General features: G+C 51.7%; 9 protein-coding genes and 3 non-coding genes across 12 annotated transcripts; 3 read left to right on the top strand and 9 right to left on the bottom strand.

Moving 5' to 3' along the window:
- The first annotated feature begins 311 nt into the window (after positions 1–311).
- On the top strand, positions 312–4,617 carry P174DRAFT_444715 (cytoskeletal protein-binding protein SLA1). The gene is made up of 5 exons (XM_024828156.1): positions 312–943; positions 1,095–2,414; positions 2,491–2,527; positions 2,592–4,261; positions 4,282–4,617. Exons 1-5 carry the CDS (start codon positions 746–748, stop codon positions 4,483–4,485), a joined length of 3,429 nt encoding a protein of 1,142 aa, XP_024679558.1. The 5' UTR covers positions 312–745; the 3' UTR covers positions 4,486–4,617.
- On the top strand, positions 4,523–5,289 carry P174DRAFT_279275 (uncharacterized protein). The gene has a single exon (XM_024821547.1). The coding sequence runs from the start codon at positions 4,676–4,678 to the stop codon at positions 5,186–5,188; it is 513 nt and encodes a 170-aa protein (XP_024679557.1). The 5' UTR covers positions 4,523–4,675; the 3' UTR covers positions 5,189–5,289.
- On the bottom strand, positions 5,248–5,335 carry P174DRAFT_t142. The gene has a single exon. It is a non-coding gene; the product is annotated as a tRNA-Asp (tRNA).
- Positions 5,336–5,527: 192 nt separating this feature from the next.
- On the top strand, positions 5,528–7,096 carry P174DRAFT_444714 (pirin family protein). The gene is made up of 2 exons (XM_024828155.1): positions 5,528–6,113; positions 6,146–7,096. The coding sequence occupies exons 1-2, from the start codon at positions 5,824–5,826 to the stop codon at positions 6,942–6,944; spliced, it is 1,089 nt and encodes a 362-aa protein (XP_024679556.1). The 5' UTR covers positions 5,528–5,823; the 3' UTR covers positions 6,945–7,096.
- Positions 7,047–10,198, bottom strand: pmt4 (dolichyl-phosphate-mannose-protein mannosyltransferase). The gene is made up of 5 exons (XM_024828154.1): positions 10,081–10,198; positions 9,679–9,991; positions 8,417–9,613; positions 7,970–8,381; positions 7,047–7,910 (listed from the first exon to the last, which is right to left on the bottom strand). The coding sequence occupies exons 2-5, from the start codon at positions 9,922–9,924 to the stop codon at positions 7,459–7,461; spliced, it is 2,307 nt and encodes a 768-aa protein (XP_024679555.1). The 5' UTR covers positions 9,925–9,991; positions 10,081–10,198; the 3' UTR covers positions 7,047–7,458.
- A 400-nt stretch (positions 10,199–10,598) lies between these two features.
- Positions 10,599–13,096, bottom strand: P174DRAFT_423820 (uncharacterized protein; the record flags this gene model as incomplete). Its single annotated transcript, XM_024825153.1, has 3 exons — positions 10,599–11,695; positions 12,778–12,832; positions 12,893–13,096. 3 exons carry the CDS (start codon positions 13,094–13,096, stop codon positions 10,599–10,601), a joined length of 1,356 nt encoding a protein of 451 aa, XP_024679554.1.
- Positions 12,470–12,543, bottom strand: P174DRAFT_t141. The gene has a single exon. It is a non-coding gene; the product is annotated as a tRNA-Val (tRNA).
- A 395-nt stretch (positions 13,097–13,491) lies between the features above and the next one.
- Positions 13,492–14,285, bottom strand: P174DRAFT_434047 (hexose transporter protein; the record flags this gene model as incomplete). The annotated part of the gene is made up of 3 exons (XM_024825840.1): positions 13,492–13,742; positions 13,792–14,154; positions 14,267–14,285. The coding sequence occupies 3 exons, from the start codon at positions 14,283–14,285 to the stop codon at positions 13,492–13,494; spliced, it is 633 nt and encodes a 210-aa protein (XP_024679553.1).
- A 399-nt stretch (positions 14,286–14,684) lies between these two features.
- P174DRAFT_444707 (uncharacterized protein) lies at positions 14,685–15,668 on the bottom strand. Its single transcript, XM_024828153.1, has 2 exons — positions 15,375–15,668; positions 14,685–15,310 (listed from the first exon to the last, which is right to left on the bottom strand). Exons 1-2 carry the CDS (start codon positions 15,621–15,623, stop codon positions 14,780–14,782), a joined length of 780 nt encoding a protein of 259 aa, XP_024679552.1. The 5' UTR covers positions 15,624–15,668; the 3' UTR covers positions 14,685–14,779.
- A 556-nt stretch (positions 15,669–16,224) lies between these two features.
- On the bottom strand, positions 16,225–16,608 carry P174DRAFT_423817 (uncharacterized protein; the record flags this gene model as incomplete). Its single annotated transcript, XM_024825152.1, has 1 exon — positions 16,225–16,608. One exon carries the CDS (start codon positions 16,606–16,608, stop codon positions 16,225–16,227), a length of 384 nt encoding a protein of 127 aa, XP_024679551.1.
- Positions 16,609–16,630: 22 nt separating this feature from the next.
- On the bottom strand, positions 16,631–17,079 carry P174DRAFT_463116 (uncharacterized protein; the record flags this gene model as incomplete). The annotated part of the gene is made up of 2 exons (XM_024830219.1): positions 16,631–16,774; positions 16,948–17,079. The coding sequence occupies 2 exons, from the start codon at positions 17,077–17,079 to the stop codon at positions 16,631–16,633; spliced, it is 276 nt and encodes a 91-aa protein (XP_024679550.1).
- A 298-nt stretch (positions 17,080–17,377) lies between these two features.
- P174DRAFT_t140 lies at positions 17,378–17,451 on the bottom strand. The gene has a single exon. It is a non-coding gene; the product is annotated as a tRNA-Val (tRNA).
- Positions 17,452–19,085: the final 1,634 nt, after the last annotated feature.

The raw sequence follows: 19,085 nt of genomic DNA, 5'->3' as shown, positions 1-19,085 counted from the left end.
GTAGACTAGTACACTCGAAGGCGGGACCATTTCCTCCACATCGTAGACAGGGTGGAGTGAGGTGACAGGTGAAATTGCAGGTATATTTAGGTACCTGAATTCTTTCTGGCTGTTGCAATCATTCAGGAGTTTTACTCTACATCAAATCGCAGAGTTGACTGTAATGTTAGAGATAGCAAGGTACAGTACGGAGTAGCCACAGTTCCAAGCACCCGGGGCCACAAACCAGGCACTAAGTAACCGTACTCCGTCCGGAGAACTACTAACTACGTACGTACCTTCACCCACTCTACTCACTACTAAGTTACTAGCTTCTGGCTGACAACCTCATCCTCTCTCTCTTCCTGAACCTCCCCTCTCCGTCTCTACCCCGTCATCTCTATTTTTCTTACTCTTCTCCTCGATCACTTTCATTAATTTGCGTAATCGAAACGGTCGCCTTCCCCCGAACCGTCTTCATCGCATAATTAGCCCCTTTACCCTGATCTGGCCAGAACTCGGGAGAGGGGATACCCAATCGCCAAGGCTGCCGGTTCCCCCCAATCCACCGACCATCAACCGGCCTTCGCCTATCTAGACTACCCTTTAGAGCTTGACAATCCCTACGGACCGCCGGCTCGCCCTGACTGTTGATACACAAACTCGGCGTCACTTCACGCCCTCGCCAAATCGTCGGAACCGCTGGAAAACAACCATCCTGTCCTCCTCGAGTTAGACGGCGCTCACCCGGGGGCTTGAATCCAAAATGGGGTTCCTCGGGGTATACAAAGCGGTCTATGACTACCAGCCTCAAGGCGAAGGTGAACTCGAACTTCGCGAGGGTGATTTGCTTTACATACTCGAGAAAAGCGTCGAAGACGATTGGTGGAAAGCAAAGAAGAAGGCCGAACGGGATGACGAGGATGAACCGGAGGGTCTTGTACCGAATAACTATGTCGAGGAGGTAAGCTATACTGTCATGGGACAACCCGTCTGTCTGAGAGCCTCGGGGTCGCGCTTGGGGTGCTTCATGCCAATCGTGGCTACCGCGGACACTTCTTTCTTAACGATGAGATGATGGATGTGCTAACATGGCACTCATTCAAATTGTGTAGGCTCCCGCGACCAGCCATGCAAAGGCACTGTACGACTATACGCGCCAGACCGACGAAGAAGTCTCATTCTCCGAGGATGCGCAACTGGTGGTGTACGATACTTCCGATCCAGATTGGACGTTAGTTGGTGTCAATGGGGATTTCGGCTTCGCCCCTGCAAACTACATCGAGATTCAAGAGGGCGATACTCCCGGCGCCCCTCCTTCTCTCCCTTCTCCTGCTCCTGTCGAGTCGTCCGCTCCGGCCCTTCCGCAACGCCCGGTTGAGGTACCGGCGGAGGAACCGGTCGCGCCCGCGTCTACTAGCTCTCCGATTGACACGATACAGAACCCAGCGGCAGCAGCAATAGCGGATATCATTCATAAACAGCATGCATCACCCGTGGAATCCGAACCCTCCAGGGATATCCCGCCGCCGCAGCCCCAGCGACCGTCTTATCAACCAGAAGGCAGCTATCAGAGGGAACCCTCGCCGCCGCCTCCAACATTACCGCAGCGACCACCGTCGCAACAGCTCTCTCCTCCAGTGGACCGGTACTCTCCGCCAGAACCCTCTCCTCCGCCACGCCCTCAGTATGCCGCGGTGAGGGAGCAGGATGGCCAGGGCCACGTGCGGGAGTCTCCCCCATATAATCGAATCGGACAGTCGACACCTCGTTCCCCTTCTGGCTATCATCTGTACAATATCAATGAAATGGTTGAAGTTATGGGCAAGAGGAAGAAGATGCCAACTACATTGGGAGTCAACATCGCGACTGGAACGATCTTTATCTCACCAGAAGGGGACGGCGACATGCAAGAATGGACTGCGGATAGACTCACCCATTACTCTATTGAAGGCAAGCATGTCTTCCTCGACCTAGTTCGGCCCAGCAAAAGCATTGATTTTCACGCTGGAGCCAAGGACACCGCTCGAGAGATTGTTTCCGCGCTCGGTGAAATTTCTGGAGCCTACCGTGCCGAGGGCCTGAAGGAAGTCATTGCGGCTGGCGCAGGAGGCGGAGGCAAGAAGAAGGGTCAAATTCTGTATGATTTCATGGCGCAGGGAGATGACGAAGTTACTGTGGCTGCCGGCGATGAGGTCGTCGTTCTGGACGACACCAAATCCGAGGAATGGTGGATGGTGCGACGCATGAAGAATGGCAAAGAGGGTGTAGTACCAAGCAGCTACATCGAGATCACTGGCTTCGTTTCCAGTCAACCCACTGGCGTCGAGTCGGGCCTGTCAACGGTGGAAAGGAATCGACTCGAAGAGACGCGCCTAGCCAAGGAAGCGATGCGGAAATCGAGGACTGACTCGATAGATTCGCGGACCTCTGAGGTAAGCTGCGCTGTTAAGCCACCCTTATCAAACGACGGTGACCCTGATAAGAGAGAAAACTAACAAATTCGAGCAGCACAAAAAACGCGACAGCAAGAGCGCCAACAAGCCGAGTAAGTCCTTTCCCCCACTTTGCCTAACCCCTAAATTAAGGTCTCGATCTAAATGAGGTTACAGAACCGGATCCCACCAAGACAAGGCAGTGGACAGATCGTACCAAGTCTTTCACAGTCGAAGCGCAATTTATCGGCTTGCAAGATGGGAAGATCCACCTCCATAAGACCAACGGAGTCAAGATCGCTGTCCCCATTCCCAAGATGTCTATTGAGGATCTCGAATACGTGGAAAAACTTACTGGGGTGTCTTTGGACGAAGACAAGCCTCTGTCGGATATTCGCCGCCGAGCTCAGAAATCCGAGCCAAAGTCCGAGGCCGATCGCCCCGGTGCGTCAGTTGGGCCCGAGTACGATTGGTTTGATTTCTTCCTAAAAGCGGGAGTTGGACCTCATCAATGCGAGCGGTATGCTCAGAACTTTATCAAGGATTCCATGGATGAAGCAATTCTACCGGATATTACCTCTGAGACCCTGCGTACCCTTGGATTGAAGGAGGGTGACATTCTACGGGTTATGCGGCATCTGGACAATATGTTCGGCAGAACTGGGTCCAAGTCCAAGCTGCGCAATGTCAGCTTCGGTGGAGAAGAGGTCATCAGCAATGGGGAGGCTGGCTCTCCCGGCGGTCTTTTCTCCGGCCCAGGAGGGGTTCTACGCAACAACACCCGCAAGGGCAGGCCGGCACCCGCCGTCCAGACCGGTGATGTCGTCGATCCGAAGGCCTTCGAGCTGAAGGAGGATGCACCCAACCCGCAGGAACGCACGGAAACTCCACCCGCTTCTGCTGCAGTTGAGAAACCGGTACAACGTGGCTTCGATGACGATGCTTGGGAGGTGAAGCAACCTAAACAGCCCGCGTCTTCGGTGCCGCCCTCTTCATCGCCACCACCGGCCACAGCACCGCCCGCTACAACCCAAGCTCCAGTGCAAAAACAACTCACTGGGGCAATGGCTGACCTATCTCTACTGCAAGCACCTCTGCAGCCAACTCCCGCAGAGCCGGCGCCCGCACCTACTTCTCAGGCCTCTCAAGCTCCGTCAGCCCCCGCTGCTATCCAGCCACAGCCGACTGCAGTGCCTGCGCCCCAGATGCAGCCCCAACAGACAGGTGCCACTCCTGGCTTTTTCAACCAAGTGGCACAAATAGCACAGCAGCCCATGCAGACGGGGCCCCAGACATTCAGCCCCCAACAGACAGGCTTTCAGCAGGCATCGAGGCAGCGCCCACAACCCCCTCAGAATATGGCTCAGAGCTCGCTCCTCCCGCCTCCTCCACAGAGGCCGCTTTCCGCGCCACAGAACTTCCCTCAGCAGCCAAATACTTTTGGTCCACCTCCACTGCAACCACAACTGACCGGTCTTCCTCAACCCGGCCCACAGATCGCCCCGCCTGGCCAGAGTCTGTCCGAATTGAACCAGCAACGCTTCAATCCATCGCTCCAACCGCAGCCAACCGGTTTCTTGCCGCAAGGTCAGTTTGCAGGTGGTTTGGTGCCACAGCCCACTGGGTTTCAGCCACAGTCACAATTTGGCATTCAGCAGCTTCAGCAACAGCAGACTGGCTTCCAGGCCCTTGCACCGCAGCCGACAGGCTTCGGAGGCTACCAACCCCAGCCACAGCGGCCAATGCCGACAGGCATTAACTCGATCCTTCCTCCGGCTCTTCATCCCCAACCTACCGGCATGAACGGTGCGAGCAGTATGCCTTATACTGTAACCTCCCCGCCACCGGTACCCCTATTCCCCAACAGCCCACAGCCGCACCTTTGCAGCCACAGAAGACTGGACCACCTCCTCCCGTACGATTTGGGGTCAAGCATGATGCGCCCAAGAAGCTGACTCCCCAGCCAACCGGTTTGCGGGCTAACCTTGCACAAGCTAGTGAGTTCCCCATTGCTAAGACGAGCCAGCCTTCCACCATTTGCTCAAGGCCACTGACTATTCTCTCTTTCTAGCGCCCACGAATCCGTTTGGCTTCTAAAAAGAGCGCGGTGTATATAATCTGATTTGTCCTGCGGCACATGACCATTTCTCTGCTATACATTATTTTCTGCTATTTCTTGCCAGCCGGATTGAATGCACCTTACGGATGATGTCTCTTGTTTCTGCTGAGCGTGATGCTGGGACGCGTACAGCAACTGGTTCATGGCATGTTATTCGATTCGACTCAGCGAGCTCCGAAGCTATGCTTCGGTATACCTATTACAGCCTCCGCGAGCTAGACTATTTCGTTTTCTCGTTTCCTTTCGTCTCACCCGCCATTCAAGCCACTTGGGGCCCTGCGTAATCTTGGAAGAGAGATATCCTTCCGTCTTCTTCTTGTTACCATTTTCCATGCACAAGGACCCAGCTCTTCTCCTGCACAATTCGTCGTTGCGGCTGTTGTGTTCAGTCTTGATGCTGCTTGACACATACTTTGGTTGGGATTTTGCCTCTCGAGTTGTCTCTTTCGTTTATCCCATGTGCGCTGATCCTCTTTTTGTGACTTATCCTTCCACGGTCTCATGTGATTTCCTTTGTCGTTTGCCAATTTTAATATGTACGGTACATAGCCTTGGTCAGAGAAATGAGATGTTCACAAGTGTATGCTCTAGCAAGGTATATACCGCACCAGCACTGTATGGTTTTGAGTTTTCTCGTAAATACACTACAATGTGAATTAGAGAAGCAAAAATAGAATTCATTCCAGAACGTGGTTCTTATTGCGAAAAAAATTCCTCCCCGACAGGGAGTCGAACCCTGGTCTCCCGCGCTCGTTCTCATTGGAGTGACAAGCGGAAATCATGACCGTTAGACCATCGAGGATTTGTTGGAAGAATCCCGAAATCTTAGCTATATGAACAATTAGACCTTCCATGAAAAGTTGATTTGCAAAACTTCTAGAATGCTGACACAGAGCTGATAAATTCCCAGTTCCTGACAACTCAGGCTCCGAGGCCGAATATAGTGGGTGTCAATGTCCCAGAATAGCTTAGCGCGTGCTGACGGGGATATTGGTCATCACCTAATTAATTACCGATCAATGCACGTCACCCATGGGAATTGGTCGATTATCCGTCACTTCTGGCAAGTCGAAGAGAATGAAACCCACAGACCCAGGTGGAATCGCTCTGGTCAAGTGGATTGACCTTTCGCCTATCCGTATCCAAGATACGGAGTTATAAACTAATGACTGACTAACGCTGACAGTGCTGTAGTATTTCTCAGTGAAAAGCTTCCATCCTCGCTCCAGGCTGTTCTACAGCTTTCCTAATATTGTGCCCGTCAAGTATAAGTAGCTGCGGCTGTGATCGATGAAACTCCTTTTATCATTTTTAACTTGCATCGCAGCAGTCTTCCTCGCATATCAGTTCGCCTCTGATTCAGCTCACCTCGGAAGTCTAAGCGCTCCGCTCAAAGAACAACTTTCAACCACCTTGTCGCAGTACCTGCGAAAGAACAACATCGCCGCCTCCTCCGTTCCTCCCATCACGCACACCGAGCCAATCGTCCTCCCCCTCACCGATATGGCTGTCCCCCGCGCAATCCGTCAGGTCTTCCTGGCCATCGAACAAGCCGAAGGCGCCGGCGCCCGCGTCCGCCGGTCCATCGGCACCCCAAACTGCGCAACTTCAGCCCCTTCCTCATGCTGGATCACTTCAGCGTCGGCCACGGCGCAGGGTTCCCAGACCACCCCCATCGCGGCCAGGAGACCATCACCTACCTGCTCTCCGGCGGCGTCGACCACGAAGATTTCGCCGGGAACAAAGGCACCATCGGCCCCGGCGACCTGCAGTTCATGACCGCTGGCCGCGGCATCATGCACGCCGAGATGCCCCGCGAGAACTCCGACGGCAGCCTCAACGTCGGCATGCAGCTGTGGGTTGACCTGCCCAAGGAGCTGAAGATGTGCGAGCCGCGGTACCGCGATCTCCGCGCGAGCGAGATCCCCGTCGCGGAGGTCGACGACGGCCGCGTCACGATCAAGGTCATCTCGGGCCAGTCACATGGTGTCGACTCGGTGCGCGACCTGGCCTACACGCCTGTGTGGCTATTGGATGTGACGATCCGGCCGGGCGGCCGCATCTCCCAGCCGCTGCCCAAGGGCTGGAATGCGTTTGCGTATACGCTCGCCGGGACGACGATCTTCGGCTCGAATGACGCCACCCGCGTCGTCAAGGAATTCCATAATGTCGTCTTTGACCAGCCGGGTGATTATGTCGAGGCGTCGGTCCCGGATAATGCCGAGTCGGAGTCTCGCTTCATCCTCGTGGCGGGCCAGCCTCTGGATCAGAAGGTCGTGCAGTACGGGCCTTTTGTTCTCACGAGCCAGGAGGAGGTCTACCAGGCCATGCTTGACTACCAGACCGCGTCGAATGGATTCGAGCGAGTCCGTGGGTGGGAGAGCGAGATCGGCAAAAGAATGACCCACTAGGATGCAAAATAGCCTACCTATAGACTTGCTGATGTATTTCGGTGCTTTTTTTACTTTTGCATATATGATACTCCACGGATGGCGTTAAGAGTTTTGTATGCTCTGAAATATGAATTATGTCTCCTCATTTTGGTTGCTAGCTCGCACGCTACAGTAATGGTAGACAGTAAATGAAGCTTATTGCTAACGGATATCAAAATACATATATAGAAAGATGTAGACAGTATAGACTGGAAGGACGGAAAACAGAAGAGATTCCACGCTTGCACGTGGCTCGACCACGAAGATTATTTGAGACGAATGAGGAAAGGGCATCACTAACATCATCATCCACCATTCCACTTGTGACAGAAGCTCCTAGTGTGCAGTGACTGCACGGAAGCTCTCAGGGAATTGCTTCGCTGAGTATCAGTTTCGAAGGAGAAGAGGAACCTCAGGATGCACAAGATCACATCATACCCAACTGGACATCCTAGCCAACTGCCAGGCGACGGGCCGCCTAAAGGAAAGCTAATTATTTGGCGAAATGCAGGTCATAGCCCAGCCATTTCCGTGCATTGACGCCCGCAACATCCAAGCCAGGGGTACCGTATGTCAGGGGCGCAAAGAAGCAGAATCCCCAGATCGTCACACTAAGAATGACCAGGGTCGCAACCCATCCGGCAATGAGCGACTGGCTACCCATTCGTTCCTTCGCGGTGACAAAATGACCGGCGCTACCATGGGCCTTGGACTTGCCGGTTGAATCATCTTCCTTTACAGGTCTAGCAACCGAGATCGGCTGCAGGTTGAAAATAAATTCGATCAGAGCTCCCGCGACCATGCAAGACGCAACGTGGGCCGGAAGGTAATGGTGGAGGAAACGCTGGCGACCCATCAGCCAGAAGGGGAAGTAGTGGGCAGCCCAGCAAAGGAACAAGAATGCAGTGCTGTTGTACAGACGAGAACGAGCGCCACGGCCCCAAACTAGAAGACAAGGTTAGATCGCGAGTCGTCGTATGGACTGGAGGTTCCTTAACACTTACTTTCTTCAAGAGCGTCGACTCCGCGGCGAAGGGACAGCTGATCAGCGCTGATCACCCCAACAAAGACAGCCAACAGACTGCTGGCAATCCACCATCCGATAGGGTTACCCAGGAAGTAGATCTGCTCTCTGGTGTCATTCTTGGTCCAGAAGCTGACACCTCGGAGTAGGAAGGGCCACTGGAAGGGCTCGCTGGCGTACGGATGGCTGCTGGTCAGAGCATTGTTATGGAAGAACATGGCCCGTTGCAGCTCAAGGTACTTGCGCCAGAAGGGGAGATGTTTGACCTGGCGCTCTTGCTTCATGGCACGGGGGCTGTCTTCCTCCAGCGACTCGATGGTGTCCACGAACCAAAGATTGCTCGTCTGAAGGACATTTTTGTTACCGTTAATCTCGGCTTGCTTAAAGGCCCACTCAGGAAGGGGGTTGTATGGGTCCACATTGCGACGCGAGTCGGCACATGGATCAGCTTGAAATGACTTGAGAGAGACCGGAATTCCTGTTGAGGCTTGCCGTTCTCGATCTTGATCTCGAACAGCGTGTCGTTGTGTCGCTCGCCATTGGCCAATTCCTGAGAAACGGTGGTGAATTCCTGGTTGGTGGGATAGTAAGGAGACGCAACATCGTGCGTCAGCAGGACGGTGTCAGTGCCGACGTGACGGAGCTGGACGGTGTCGCCATTCTTGACGCTGTGGCCTTGCCTGTCGGTGTCAGGATAGGGAACAGAAGGCAGAATCTGCCAGTGATTGTTCGTATCGTTAAATGGGTATCCTGTGACCTGCTGGCCCTGGCTGGAAATACGGCCGTCATCATAGCGGAGGGGATACTTCTCCCAGTGGCTGTGAAGGAACACCTTGGTGTCCTTGTGTCTGATAGTGATTGTGTCATAGTACTGAATGCCGATCGACTGCGCCGACATGAGGTTGTCACTGAGGGTTTCCTGGAACTCCGGGGTCATGAAATCATCGCCTGGCCCGGAGCGGGTGAGAATTGCGAAATGGACCTGGAACCAGAACAGGTAGAAGAAGAAAGGCACAATGATGAGGGCAAATGCGCGGGCAGCAAAGTGCTTGCTCCAGTGGGCCATGCTGAGCGTTCCCGATGGGCGGTTGATATCCAACAAGTTCCACAGGTCAACCAAGACCGCAGCACCAATGGTGACAAATGTGAAGACACCGACATACTTCGTAGAGATAACGCAGCTGAGACTAACGCCCGTCAAGAGCAGCCACTTCCACCATTTACGGCCAAAGGGTTCATGGCGCAGCTTGTAAAAGCGAACGTAGCAGAGGATGCTTAGCGCCATGGCAAGTACCAAGGAGGCATCCAGCAGAATCAGTCTGTCCTCTCCGACGTGGGCATTGTCAAACAGTACGAGACCGGCAGCCAACACGCAGGCCGGCAACGAATATCCGGACTCCCACATGATGAGGAAGACCACTGGGATTGTCAGAGCCCCCAGAGTGGCCGGCATTGCGCGGAGAGCGACATATGGAACTTTGTTATCGATGTAGGAGTCGCCAATGTTGTCGAACAGAAAGTGGCCGTCATACCCAATCAGCCATCCCATGAAAGCGAAGAGCAATTTGCCAAATGGAGGGTGGACATCGAAGAAATAAGTTCTTTGTAAGTAGTAAGAAGCGAACTGAGAGAATGAAGCCCCATGTCAGATTGTTCAATCCACAAATCATGAGAGACAGCTTCACTCACCTTGCCAAAATGCACCTCGTCAAAGACCACTTCGTTAGGGTAGGATATCTTGTAGAACCGGGTAATGAAAGCCAGGATGGTGAGAACGACTAAGGCCAGCCTATAGTCCCATCCCGACTGGCTCTTGGGAGCTACGCTCGGCTTGGATGAAGACAAAGGAGAGGAGGTATCGTCCGAAGGCAATGGAGAATAAGCCTCCTTCCTCCCACCTCTCTTGCGAAGAGAGGACGAAGGAGATGAAGACATGACCAGAAGAAAAGTACAGAACAAGAAAAATGAGCTAAGAGAATGACAGTCGATCACCTAGACAAAGCTGAAATTGACAGATAAGATCAGCGAACCAGAACAGGACAATGAAGATAAGCTCCAGGATCAGAGGATCGCCATTGAGCAATAACTTACAATGATGATCACGGAAAGCACATGGTAGTACGGAGTACAATACAGTAGAACAGATGGTAGCGAGGCTTGGAAGAGGAGTGAGGGGAGGAAAATATACTGCCGGCTACCTATATTGACGGGGGTCGGTTGTCCGTAAGCGGGTTGCGTGTCATTATTCGGAGGACGCGCGGAACGGAACAAGACGTTGGTCCGAGCGTCAAATCTATATATGGGTTATTTACCTTACCTTATGAAGGTATGAGACCGACAACATGCTACCCTAGCAAATACGATGAATGATTTATGTTTATCATTGATGAGGTCTGTGCTAATTCCGATTAGCTATTGATTCCAATGTTGTGCTAGACCGCAAGCAATCTGTTGTCCTAAACAAACGGATATCCTGTGAGACAGTGATGCAACTCCCAACGCTCAAAAAAGGGCAGCAAGTAGGATGGTATAATGTACAAAACCAGCAATATCAATAAGAAGAGAATCATTTGTCGTAAACAGCCCATCAGTCAGCGGTTTCACCAGTTTTATTCCTCATCAGACAAATTCAACAACTCCAACTCCGTCTTGACCAGAGATTGGAATTCTGCACGCGAGATGCCCGTAATTTTCGCAAGCCGGAATAGGCTTTTGATATTTGAGCTGATATGTTGCTTCACGCCGACTTCACATGCAGATTGATGCTCCGCTTCTTGTTCCAACTTTGCGACTGCCGCCTCGGACGCAGTGGACGACGTGGAAGACGGCCGAGGATGATCTAGCGACATCGCGGTGGTCTCGTCGGCAATTGTTCCATTGGCGTAGCCTTTCGTTCGAGCCGATTCTTCCAAGCTTGAGTTATTCACCTGCTGCCGCAACAAACTCGCCAGCATGTCTCCGTTCAACGAAGTTGGACCAACCTCCGGTTGCTCCTCTGATGAGTCGTGGTTATCCATTGCCGGTTGCACATCAGCGTAGCGTGAGAAATACGACGCTTCAGACGTATCCTGGCGGTGGAGAGACGACAGTGGATTTGGGGCAGGGGTCTTGGCGGAAGGCGTTCGGCCAGGTGTAGCATCGTACTGGGCCCAATAGCCGTCGTCATTTTCCTCCTCATCGTCCTGCTCCTGCGTGTGTGGGGCGACCATTTGATCCTGCTCTGCCTCCCTAAGAGCATCCTCCACCAGTTGTTCCTTTGCCTGAGCATTTGCCTCCCCGATCGAGAATGACCAAAGCCCGTCGTTTTCGGCGCCGCCTTCATGGGGCATCAATTCAGCCAAACGCCATCCGGGCCCACCTCCGTCTTTATCACTGAGACACCAGAGATATATAGCTTTCAAGCTGTATTCCGATAACAGAATTCGCGAGTGCAATGTCTCCTCGTCCACCCGATTGTATGCAACATGAATTTCCTCCGGAAGTTCAATCTCCCCCGACACTGGGTGAGGCTCGAAGCTCGCGCCATCCACCAGCGCTTGAAGACGCTCAGCCTTTTCGGAATCCCAGCATAGTAACCGCAACCACGAATCGGTCGGGGATGTGGAGACAGAACTGAGGATCTGAACACGCTGTCGGAGAATAGGTGATAGGAGGGGTAGAAGCACTGGAGGAGGGCGGGTCGAGACAAACGCTGTGGGAAGGCAGGCTAAGAGAGGAGGTAGCAAAGTATGAGGATCGGGGGAAGAATCAGCTCAACCATGCTGCCCTTTGTAGGAATACCGACGTTATCCAACTAGAGATTAAGTATAATTTTTGTTGTTAGTGTGGAGGGCAACGAATTCAATAATAATAGCAGACTTTTGGTTGGCGGTGAAGACTACAATAGCGGGGGGAGGACATCAACCTAAGGAAGAAGCTGCGGAGAGGAATTCGGAGCTGGGAGAGAGGCGAAATGGCTACATATATGTACTATCTTTCGGAGAAAGCTGGACAGCCCAGAGTCTGGGGAGTCGAGCCACTCCCCATATGCCATTAATGGATACTTGTTATGATTATGCTCCATATAATGAGACAGCTCCGCAGCTCCCTTCGCCCGAGCTGCAGCAAAACGTGGGTCCTTTTTAAGGGGAAGCTGCGGGGGCGAAATCGGAGAAATGATAGTGGCATATCAAGATCGCTGAGTGACGGAGTAACTCGATTGTCAGTTACAATAATCGTTAGAACGTTAAGAAAAGAGGATTTGGCCACTGAGACACTCGGGATCCCCGGCGGAGGATCGGAGGATGCAGATTGTGATACAATACTGAGGGGACAGAGAGGGCCGGATTGATTGGAATGGTAGATATGAACGAGAGAAGGGTTGATTTAATAGTTAATTTAATAGAAGTCAGTACGGAATGATAGAGCTTGCAGTGAGAAGGAAACAATAATGATTAGGATGGCATCGGATTCGTGTATATCAGAAATATACAAAAAACAATGACCAGTGCCGGGCTCGATCCGGCGACCTTATCGGTGTTAACGATACGTGATAACCAACTACACCAACCGGCCAATTGTTGGATTGGGCGACTCTTTTTGGCTTTAAGAGCAAAGAACCTTTTGATGATGGACTGTCCAATGGCTAGGACAAAACCCTGAGAAGATCTTGCCCTATCTCTACCACCGACTAGAGTTACCCGCATGCTCATAAAGTTTGTCTGCATTCCGCCTAATAACCCGGACGTATCGTTTCTTTCATCACAGACCTCAGGAATTTCTCCGGTTTCACTTCAGCATAATTCGTACCGCATACAGGCCCGAGGGGACGGGAGTAGTCGGCACAATCTTCCGATGTCGACAGCTGCCTAAGACTTCAGCCTTCTTTCTGAGTGTAGTTCCTCTTCTTCGGCTCTTGACTCACTACTTCAGTCTCCTCATTAGCCAAAAGCATGTCTCTTTCCCTTTCCAACTCCTTGCGCTTAAGGTGCGAATTCTGTGACCATAATATCTCTGGCCTGCGAGGATAATCGATTGGTCGATACCAGCTTGCTTGAGATCTCTCCATCTCTTGCTCGGTGAAGCTTTTGACGTCTTCACCAGCTCCCTGAGCATGTGACAGGTGCATCTTGACCACAGGCGGGAGACGATCAAAGCTTGTTTGGCACTCAGGCTGAGTTTGGGCGTCTGTCCAATTCTGATAGTGTTCGAATCCCGGTTGTTGGTTGTTTTCTGGCTGGACTGGGCGGGGGAGGGGTCGTACGAAGGTGGGTGTATCTAGTGTAAACTCGGGTTGATTTCGGGACAAGGTGAGTTAGTGATTCAGTTATGTATCTTATGTATCGAATGGAATGGTGTTGTTTGTTGATGGAGAAGGAGAGGAGTGTGGAAGGTCGAAGTTGATGTAGTGGGGTTGATGTAGGGAGTTGAAGTAAGTCACCTGGTGCATCCTCAGGCACAACACCATCTACCCAACTGATAATACAACAATGTAAGATATACCCAAGATCCTATCATATCAGATCAAGAGACCTCCTCGATATGCAGCGTATTCTTCAACTCCCGCGCCTTCTCCGTGCCTGCAACGCCACCCACGACGATCGCACTCTCCCCTTCAAAATACATCGCAATTTCCTCCAATGGCGTGTTGCGCGTCTCGATGTAGAAGAACCACACCACCGTCAACTCCACGCCCAGCCACACGCAGTAGAAGATATAGTACTTCCACCCGAGGTTCTCTAGCGCAATCGGGTTAATGTACTGGTTGAAGAACACTGCGGATCGTCAGTACAGAACTCACATACGACGTCCAGGGCCACTTACAAGCAACATCAATGCAGAGCCACATCACCGTCATTCCCTTAGCTCGGATACTGTAAGGGAGAATCTCCACCGTGTATCCCACCAGAAGACCCGACCATGCGATATTGTAGAACACATAGTACATCATCGCAATCACGGCATTGGCCGCATTGTGATTCCCCGCGATGGCATACCGCGCCGAGCAGATCATCCAGACTACGAACGCCACCAACATGCCCGCTGTCGAGACCAGGAAGAGCTTGCGCCGTCCGATCTTGTCCACGAAGAAGACATTGTCAGCGCCACAATCATGTTCAAGATCTGGAGACAGCCATTGATCAGGTTCTGCTGAACGGAGCTGGTATATCCGATCGAGGTCAGAATCTTGGCAATATAATAAGACACCAGACCGTTGCCAGACCTACTGGAGCTGGGAAGTCTACCCTGATTGTGAGTTCAATTCATACACTGTAACTATCATGACTGGCTGACTTACCGGTCCCAAAGAAAACCATAATTAACTACGGTGTCAGAGCCAATACGCACGTGATTATGTAGAATGATTGGACTCACAAAGCGACTCCCATTCCGAGCATCAATGTGCTTGGTGGAAGACCAACGAGTTCCGACGTACACCTGTATTATGGCTTGGCTACTATCAACCCCGACCGACCGATTCTCCTCGCTGACAGTGAGGGCCTTTCTGGTGGGAATCAGATACTATTCGGTTCATTGATCGACGACGCTGCCAAATATGCCACGTACTATTCAAATCCTGCTCGCTGGAAGCTGGCCGCTCAATGGGTTCCTGGAACAAGAGTGGGTGGCGATGGCAGAATATCTAGTAGGCAGACAGGGGCTCATCTTGAGTCGAGATGCAAGACTGGTGACTGGACTACAGCGGCGAACCAAGTGCAGGTAAAGCAGCATTCCACTGAATATATTTGCTGTACTTACTGACCATCTTAGCAGCGGTATCACATTCATCCATGATGATGCCAGTCTTGAGCTAGGCATCCCTAGCTGGGAATAATGCCGCAATTGCGTTCGCCCTCTTGATCCTCTGGGTCTGACCCTTCTTATCCGTAGAATATTGATCACGAGCGCCGTACGCCAGCTCAATTAGTGAGCAGACTGCATTGCACATGCCGCGCCCAGTTATGGGTGAGACCTTGACAAAGAGACAGTCCCGCTGGGTTGCAAATGCCTCAGCTTCTGCATGCAACACAGGGGCTTTACCTTCACCTTCACACATAGCAGCAATCATTATTGCAAGAAATGGGTGCACCCCATCTTTACAGCGGCTGCGCATGCTCTCATATGCGGTGACTATTTCGTCCCATGATTCCCTTGATGAAGCATCATATGTGAAGATGAGGGGGATATGCTGATAGAGTGAGAGCATCGCTGAATAACGCGCCAGACCACTGGCCAAGGTGAAGTGGATATTGTAGAGGTATCCATTACAAACAAAATCTGTGCCAGAGTCATCCAATGTAATGTCGAACTCAGGCCAAAAATCCTTCTCTCTCCCCAGTAGCTAATGAACCACGCAGGGTAAGCTCAGCTGGGGGTTCTCAGAGCATATTACACTGGGCACATACTTCGTAAAGACGAGTGCCATCGGCTGCGCCTTTGGCATTCACGACAATAATTTCCATGTGCTGCTGACCGCGATGGTAGCGTTGCTTGGTGGCTGACCGCCTCCAGTCGCTGATATGGAGGGCGCGAGTGGGTGGGTCGTCAGTTTCACTCTCTGCTATTGCGGCCGGCGCTGATGGCGTGGGCTCGCTGCCACGGCTGCTGCCACTACCACAGAGCTTGCGGAAAATGATTCTGGCGCGAGACAGCATGGGTGACGGGTGGGTAAGGTGGGCAAGGTGAGTGGATACGAGCAATACTCGGAATATACCTGGAACAGAGGCAAAACTTGTCAGAATTGACTGACCCGAGATGCTCCGTGATAGTCAATATCAATGGTTGAAGGGGGCCAGGTCCTGCGTATCTGTGCCTTAGGCTTGCAACCCCCCACCCCACGGCTGGAGTAGGTGCATGGCTAAGGCACGGACATGCACGGCCCGACGGGCCGGCAGTCTATCAGTGATCTCCACTCATTAATGATCACGTGATACTTGGTGCCACAACCACAATCTAGTACCCGTCTAGTCCCTATGCGAGGAGGGGTGGGGGGGCGGCGGGGAGAAAGGCCAAGACCCTAAAACCGCCGCCTGGACTTCTGGACTTCTATTAGGCCCTATCTTGCCAAGGAACGGCGGACGCCACGCAGTGCTCGGCGGCAGCCATTGTTTGGCCTGAGATTGGGATCATTCGACCGTGTGCGAGGAGATCAGCGTTCAAGCATCCTGCTGGTCTCGGGTACGTCTCTCCGTCAGATTGAGGGATCCCTATTCGACAGTTATCCCGCCACTGCCATACATGGGGAAAGGGTGCAGTTTAAGAAAGTTGCTTGGGCGGGAGATAAGCGTTCAGGGACACAGCAGCCTTCACCGGGTTAAGAAAGAGGTGTCGGCAGCTGCACGCCTTAATACTTCGCATAGCGTTCATGTCCGCTTCTGTGTCCATATCCGTGGGTATCGCCTCGGCTGCTAAACGAGGCTTCTTCGATCGCTCTTTTTTCTTCTTGACCATGCTGTCTAAGTCATCCCCGGAGCTGGCAAGCGCAAGGATGCTACTCCTCCCAGTGTTAGCTCTTTTACGGCCCATTCTGCGGTCATTGCGGAAGGCAGGTTGGCTCTCATCGGCCCGAATTTCCTCTCGAGACTCCTGTGCCATCTCCTCCAGCAGGATCCCCATGGCGGTCAAAGCCGTCTCATCCATGCTCTGATAGTGATCTTAACCCCTATTCCCATGTCGCATCATCGTAGAAACCAGTCGAGTAGGCGTGGATTACTTCCAGAAGATCGGAACTGGGGAGAGGACCGCCGGATGTAAGAGCCTCATGTGCGAAGTACAAGTCGTTTCCTTCGTAGCGAATTGGAGCGTTCTGTCGGCGGAAAAAAGACTTCTTCTGGACGCGCAGGGCAAAGGTTCGAAGACGCCATTATTTCGGTACTTGGAAGCATACAACGGCGACAGTAAGAAACCACGGGCGTTGACCCGACATGGCATCCGTCAGTTCGGTGCGGGAGAACACACCGATCATAACCAACCAGCCACGGTATCGTAAACGTTCGCCTGTTGTTTCTGTCTTCGGGAGGATGTATCATCGACCAGAGCCTGGTCCTTCGTCCCGTTGGGGGCCCGAATAAAATTACCCTGGCGCAATGAGAGAGATGTGCCGTGGGACATAGTGAGTCCGACACGTCAGGAGACAGTGCCCTGAAAGCATTAAGGTGTGTTCCAATCATACAAATGGCATACTGCAGGAATGAGTTGCATTCATCAGATCTCCAAAAGCCGGATATCAGATCGTGAGTTGATCTACGAACCTTTTTGAACAGGAAGTAAGTGGCTCTCCGTTATCTTGCTTGCGTCTGCACCCCGGTCCACCGCTTTCCTTTTCTGTTACCATAGGCTGGATATCCCGGATTTTGAGCAATACCCTTGATTTAAGATGAAAAGAAGAAGCAAAAAATGAAAGAAAAAATGACCAGTGCCGGGCTCGATCCGGCGACCTTATCGGTGTTAACGATACGTGATAACCAACTACACCAACCGGCCAATTGATAGAAAAATTTCATTTTAATAATATAGTTGGTATCCAGAAATTCAGGTCTGTTACCCTGTTAGATAACGATATTAACCGCACAACTCCGTGCTATGGGTGTGCATAGATTGGTCCAGTAGTTTATCATTAGGATATAATTCACTCCTCGCTTTGAGAATGCTCCCACTGAATCAGTTACTTGGTTATTCGGAGATAAATACCAAAGGTTTTAGTAATAAGCCAGCTAGCCGCCTGCACTCTGATATCACCGCAAGTCCATATACCTGGGGCCTTTACATACAGAAGACAGGATCACTTATAACAGTAATATCCTAATTACTATAGCACAGTGGTGTCTATACCGTAACTTAACTAGGCGCAGATACAGTAGTTCCTGTGTTTCCCCGCCCTACACTTCGGCCTGCGATAACATGTTAGTCGTTAACGACCGTACAGATGCTAATCTTTCATATACTCTTGGTCTTAATGGGGCCTCTCCTCAGATATCAGAAGATTTCAGGGGCAGCAGGTCCAGGGCCCACTGAAGCATCGTGCTTGAGGTGTCAATTGCTATGATAGCCAGAGCGAACTTGATCAGCCTGTACTACACGTACACTCGCACGAGCGAGCAGGGCTCTGGGATCAGGGGCGTATCTATGACGGGGCAGGTACTGGGATGGGTGGTGAACACCTCTATCATCTTCTAGACAGACTGCAATCTGGGTACATTCTTCTTCTTTTGCGTGCGTCGTCCAGTGAGAGCCAGTACTGCTGCTTTTAACTGGCGGTCGAGGCTATACTGGGATATAAGGTACTCACTGGACTGTGGAAATATGGGTTTGTGTGATCCTGCATATCCGAATGCCCACTCTTTAAGCATCACAGCTGCAGCTGCCATCTCCCCACGTCTCCCGGCCCAGATATGTTCAATAGACCCTGGTATGTACCATAAGATTCCAATCACTGTCATTGGAAACAGCGGTAGAGCGTCCCTGGACGCAGAGAAGCTGCGCAATCTCTGTAATCAGATCACTGTTGAAAGGTTACTGAACTAGAATGAACCCTATAGGGTAACTTCAGTCATCCCACACATGGATTTGAAGGATGATCTTTTAGGTATCTTCTGAATTCACAGCGGATGAGGCCATCCAGATTCTGGTACGATGATCAGTACTCAGATGAAGGATCCAAAGGAGGGTATATCAGTACCTCGGGAAAGCGGTGCTCCAAGTTCAGGATATCAATTCCTCGCGCGAAATATGGAACTGTAATGGTGAACGATGACCAGGTCACAATCAGTTTCGGTTATTTGTCTGATACAGATATCGTCTACCGGCGCCTTGCGGAGGACGTAAGTGACTCTGAAGGTAGAGTCTTTTTCAAGCCTATTAAGAAGTCATTGCGGCACTAGAAGAAAGCTTTTTAATTCAATTTTGCCTCCAAGGCGGTTCACCGTGGAGGACAAGGGGGAAGGCAAAACCCTTCACATCCATGATGCCCTTCACATCCATGATGAGGGTTGACGACTCATTTAAGGGAGAGATCTGGGAAACATGCTAGTAATACTTCAACTGGTACAGTCTTCGATACTCCTTAGACTAATTAATAGCCAATCAAATGAGATACTGCTGGCTTGATTACACTAATC

This window comes from Aspergillus novofumigatus, assembly GCF_002847465.1.
Source record: "Aspergillus novofumigatus IBT 16806 chromosome Unknown P174scaffold_7, whole genome shotgun sequence".
NCBI classification, from domain to species: Eukaryota; Fungi; Ascomycota; class Eurotiomycetes; order Eurotiales; family Aspergillaceae; genus Aspergillus; species Aspergillus novofumigatus.
This window is presented reverse-complemented; position numbering and strand designations above follow the sequence as displayed.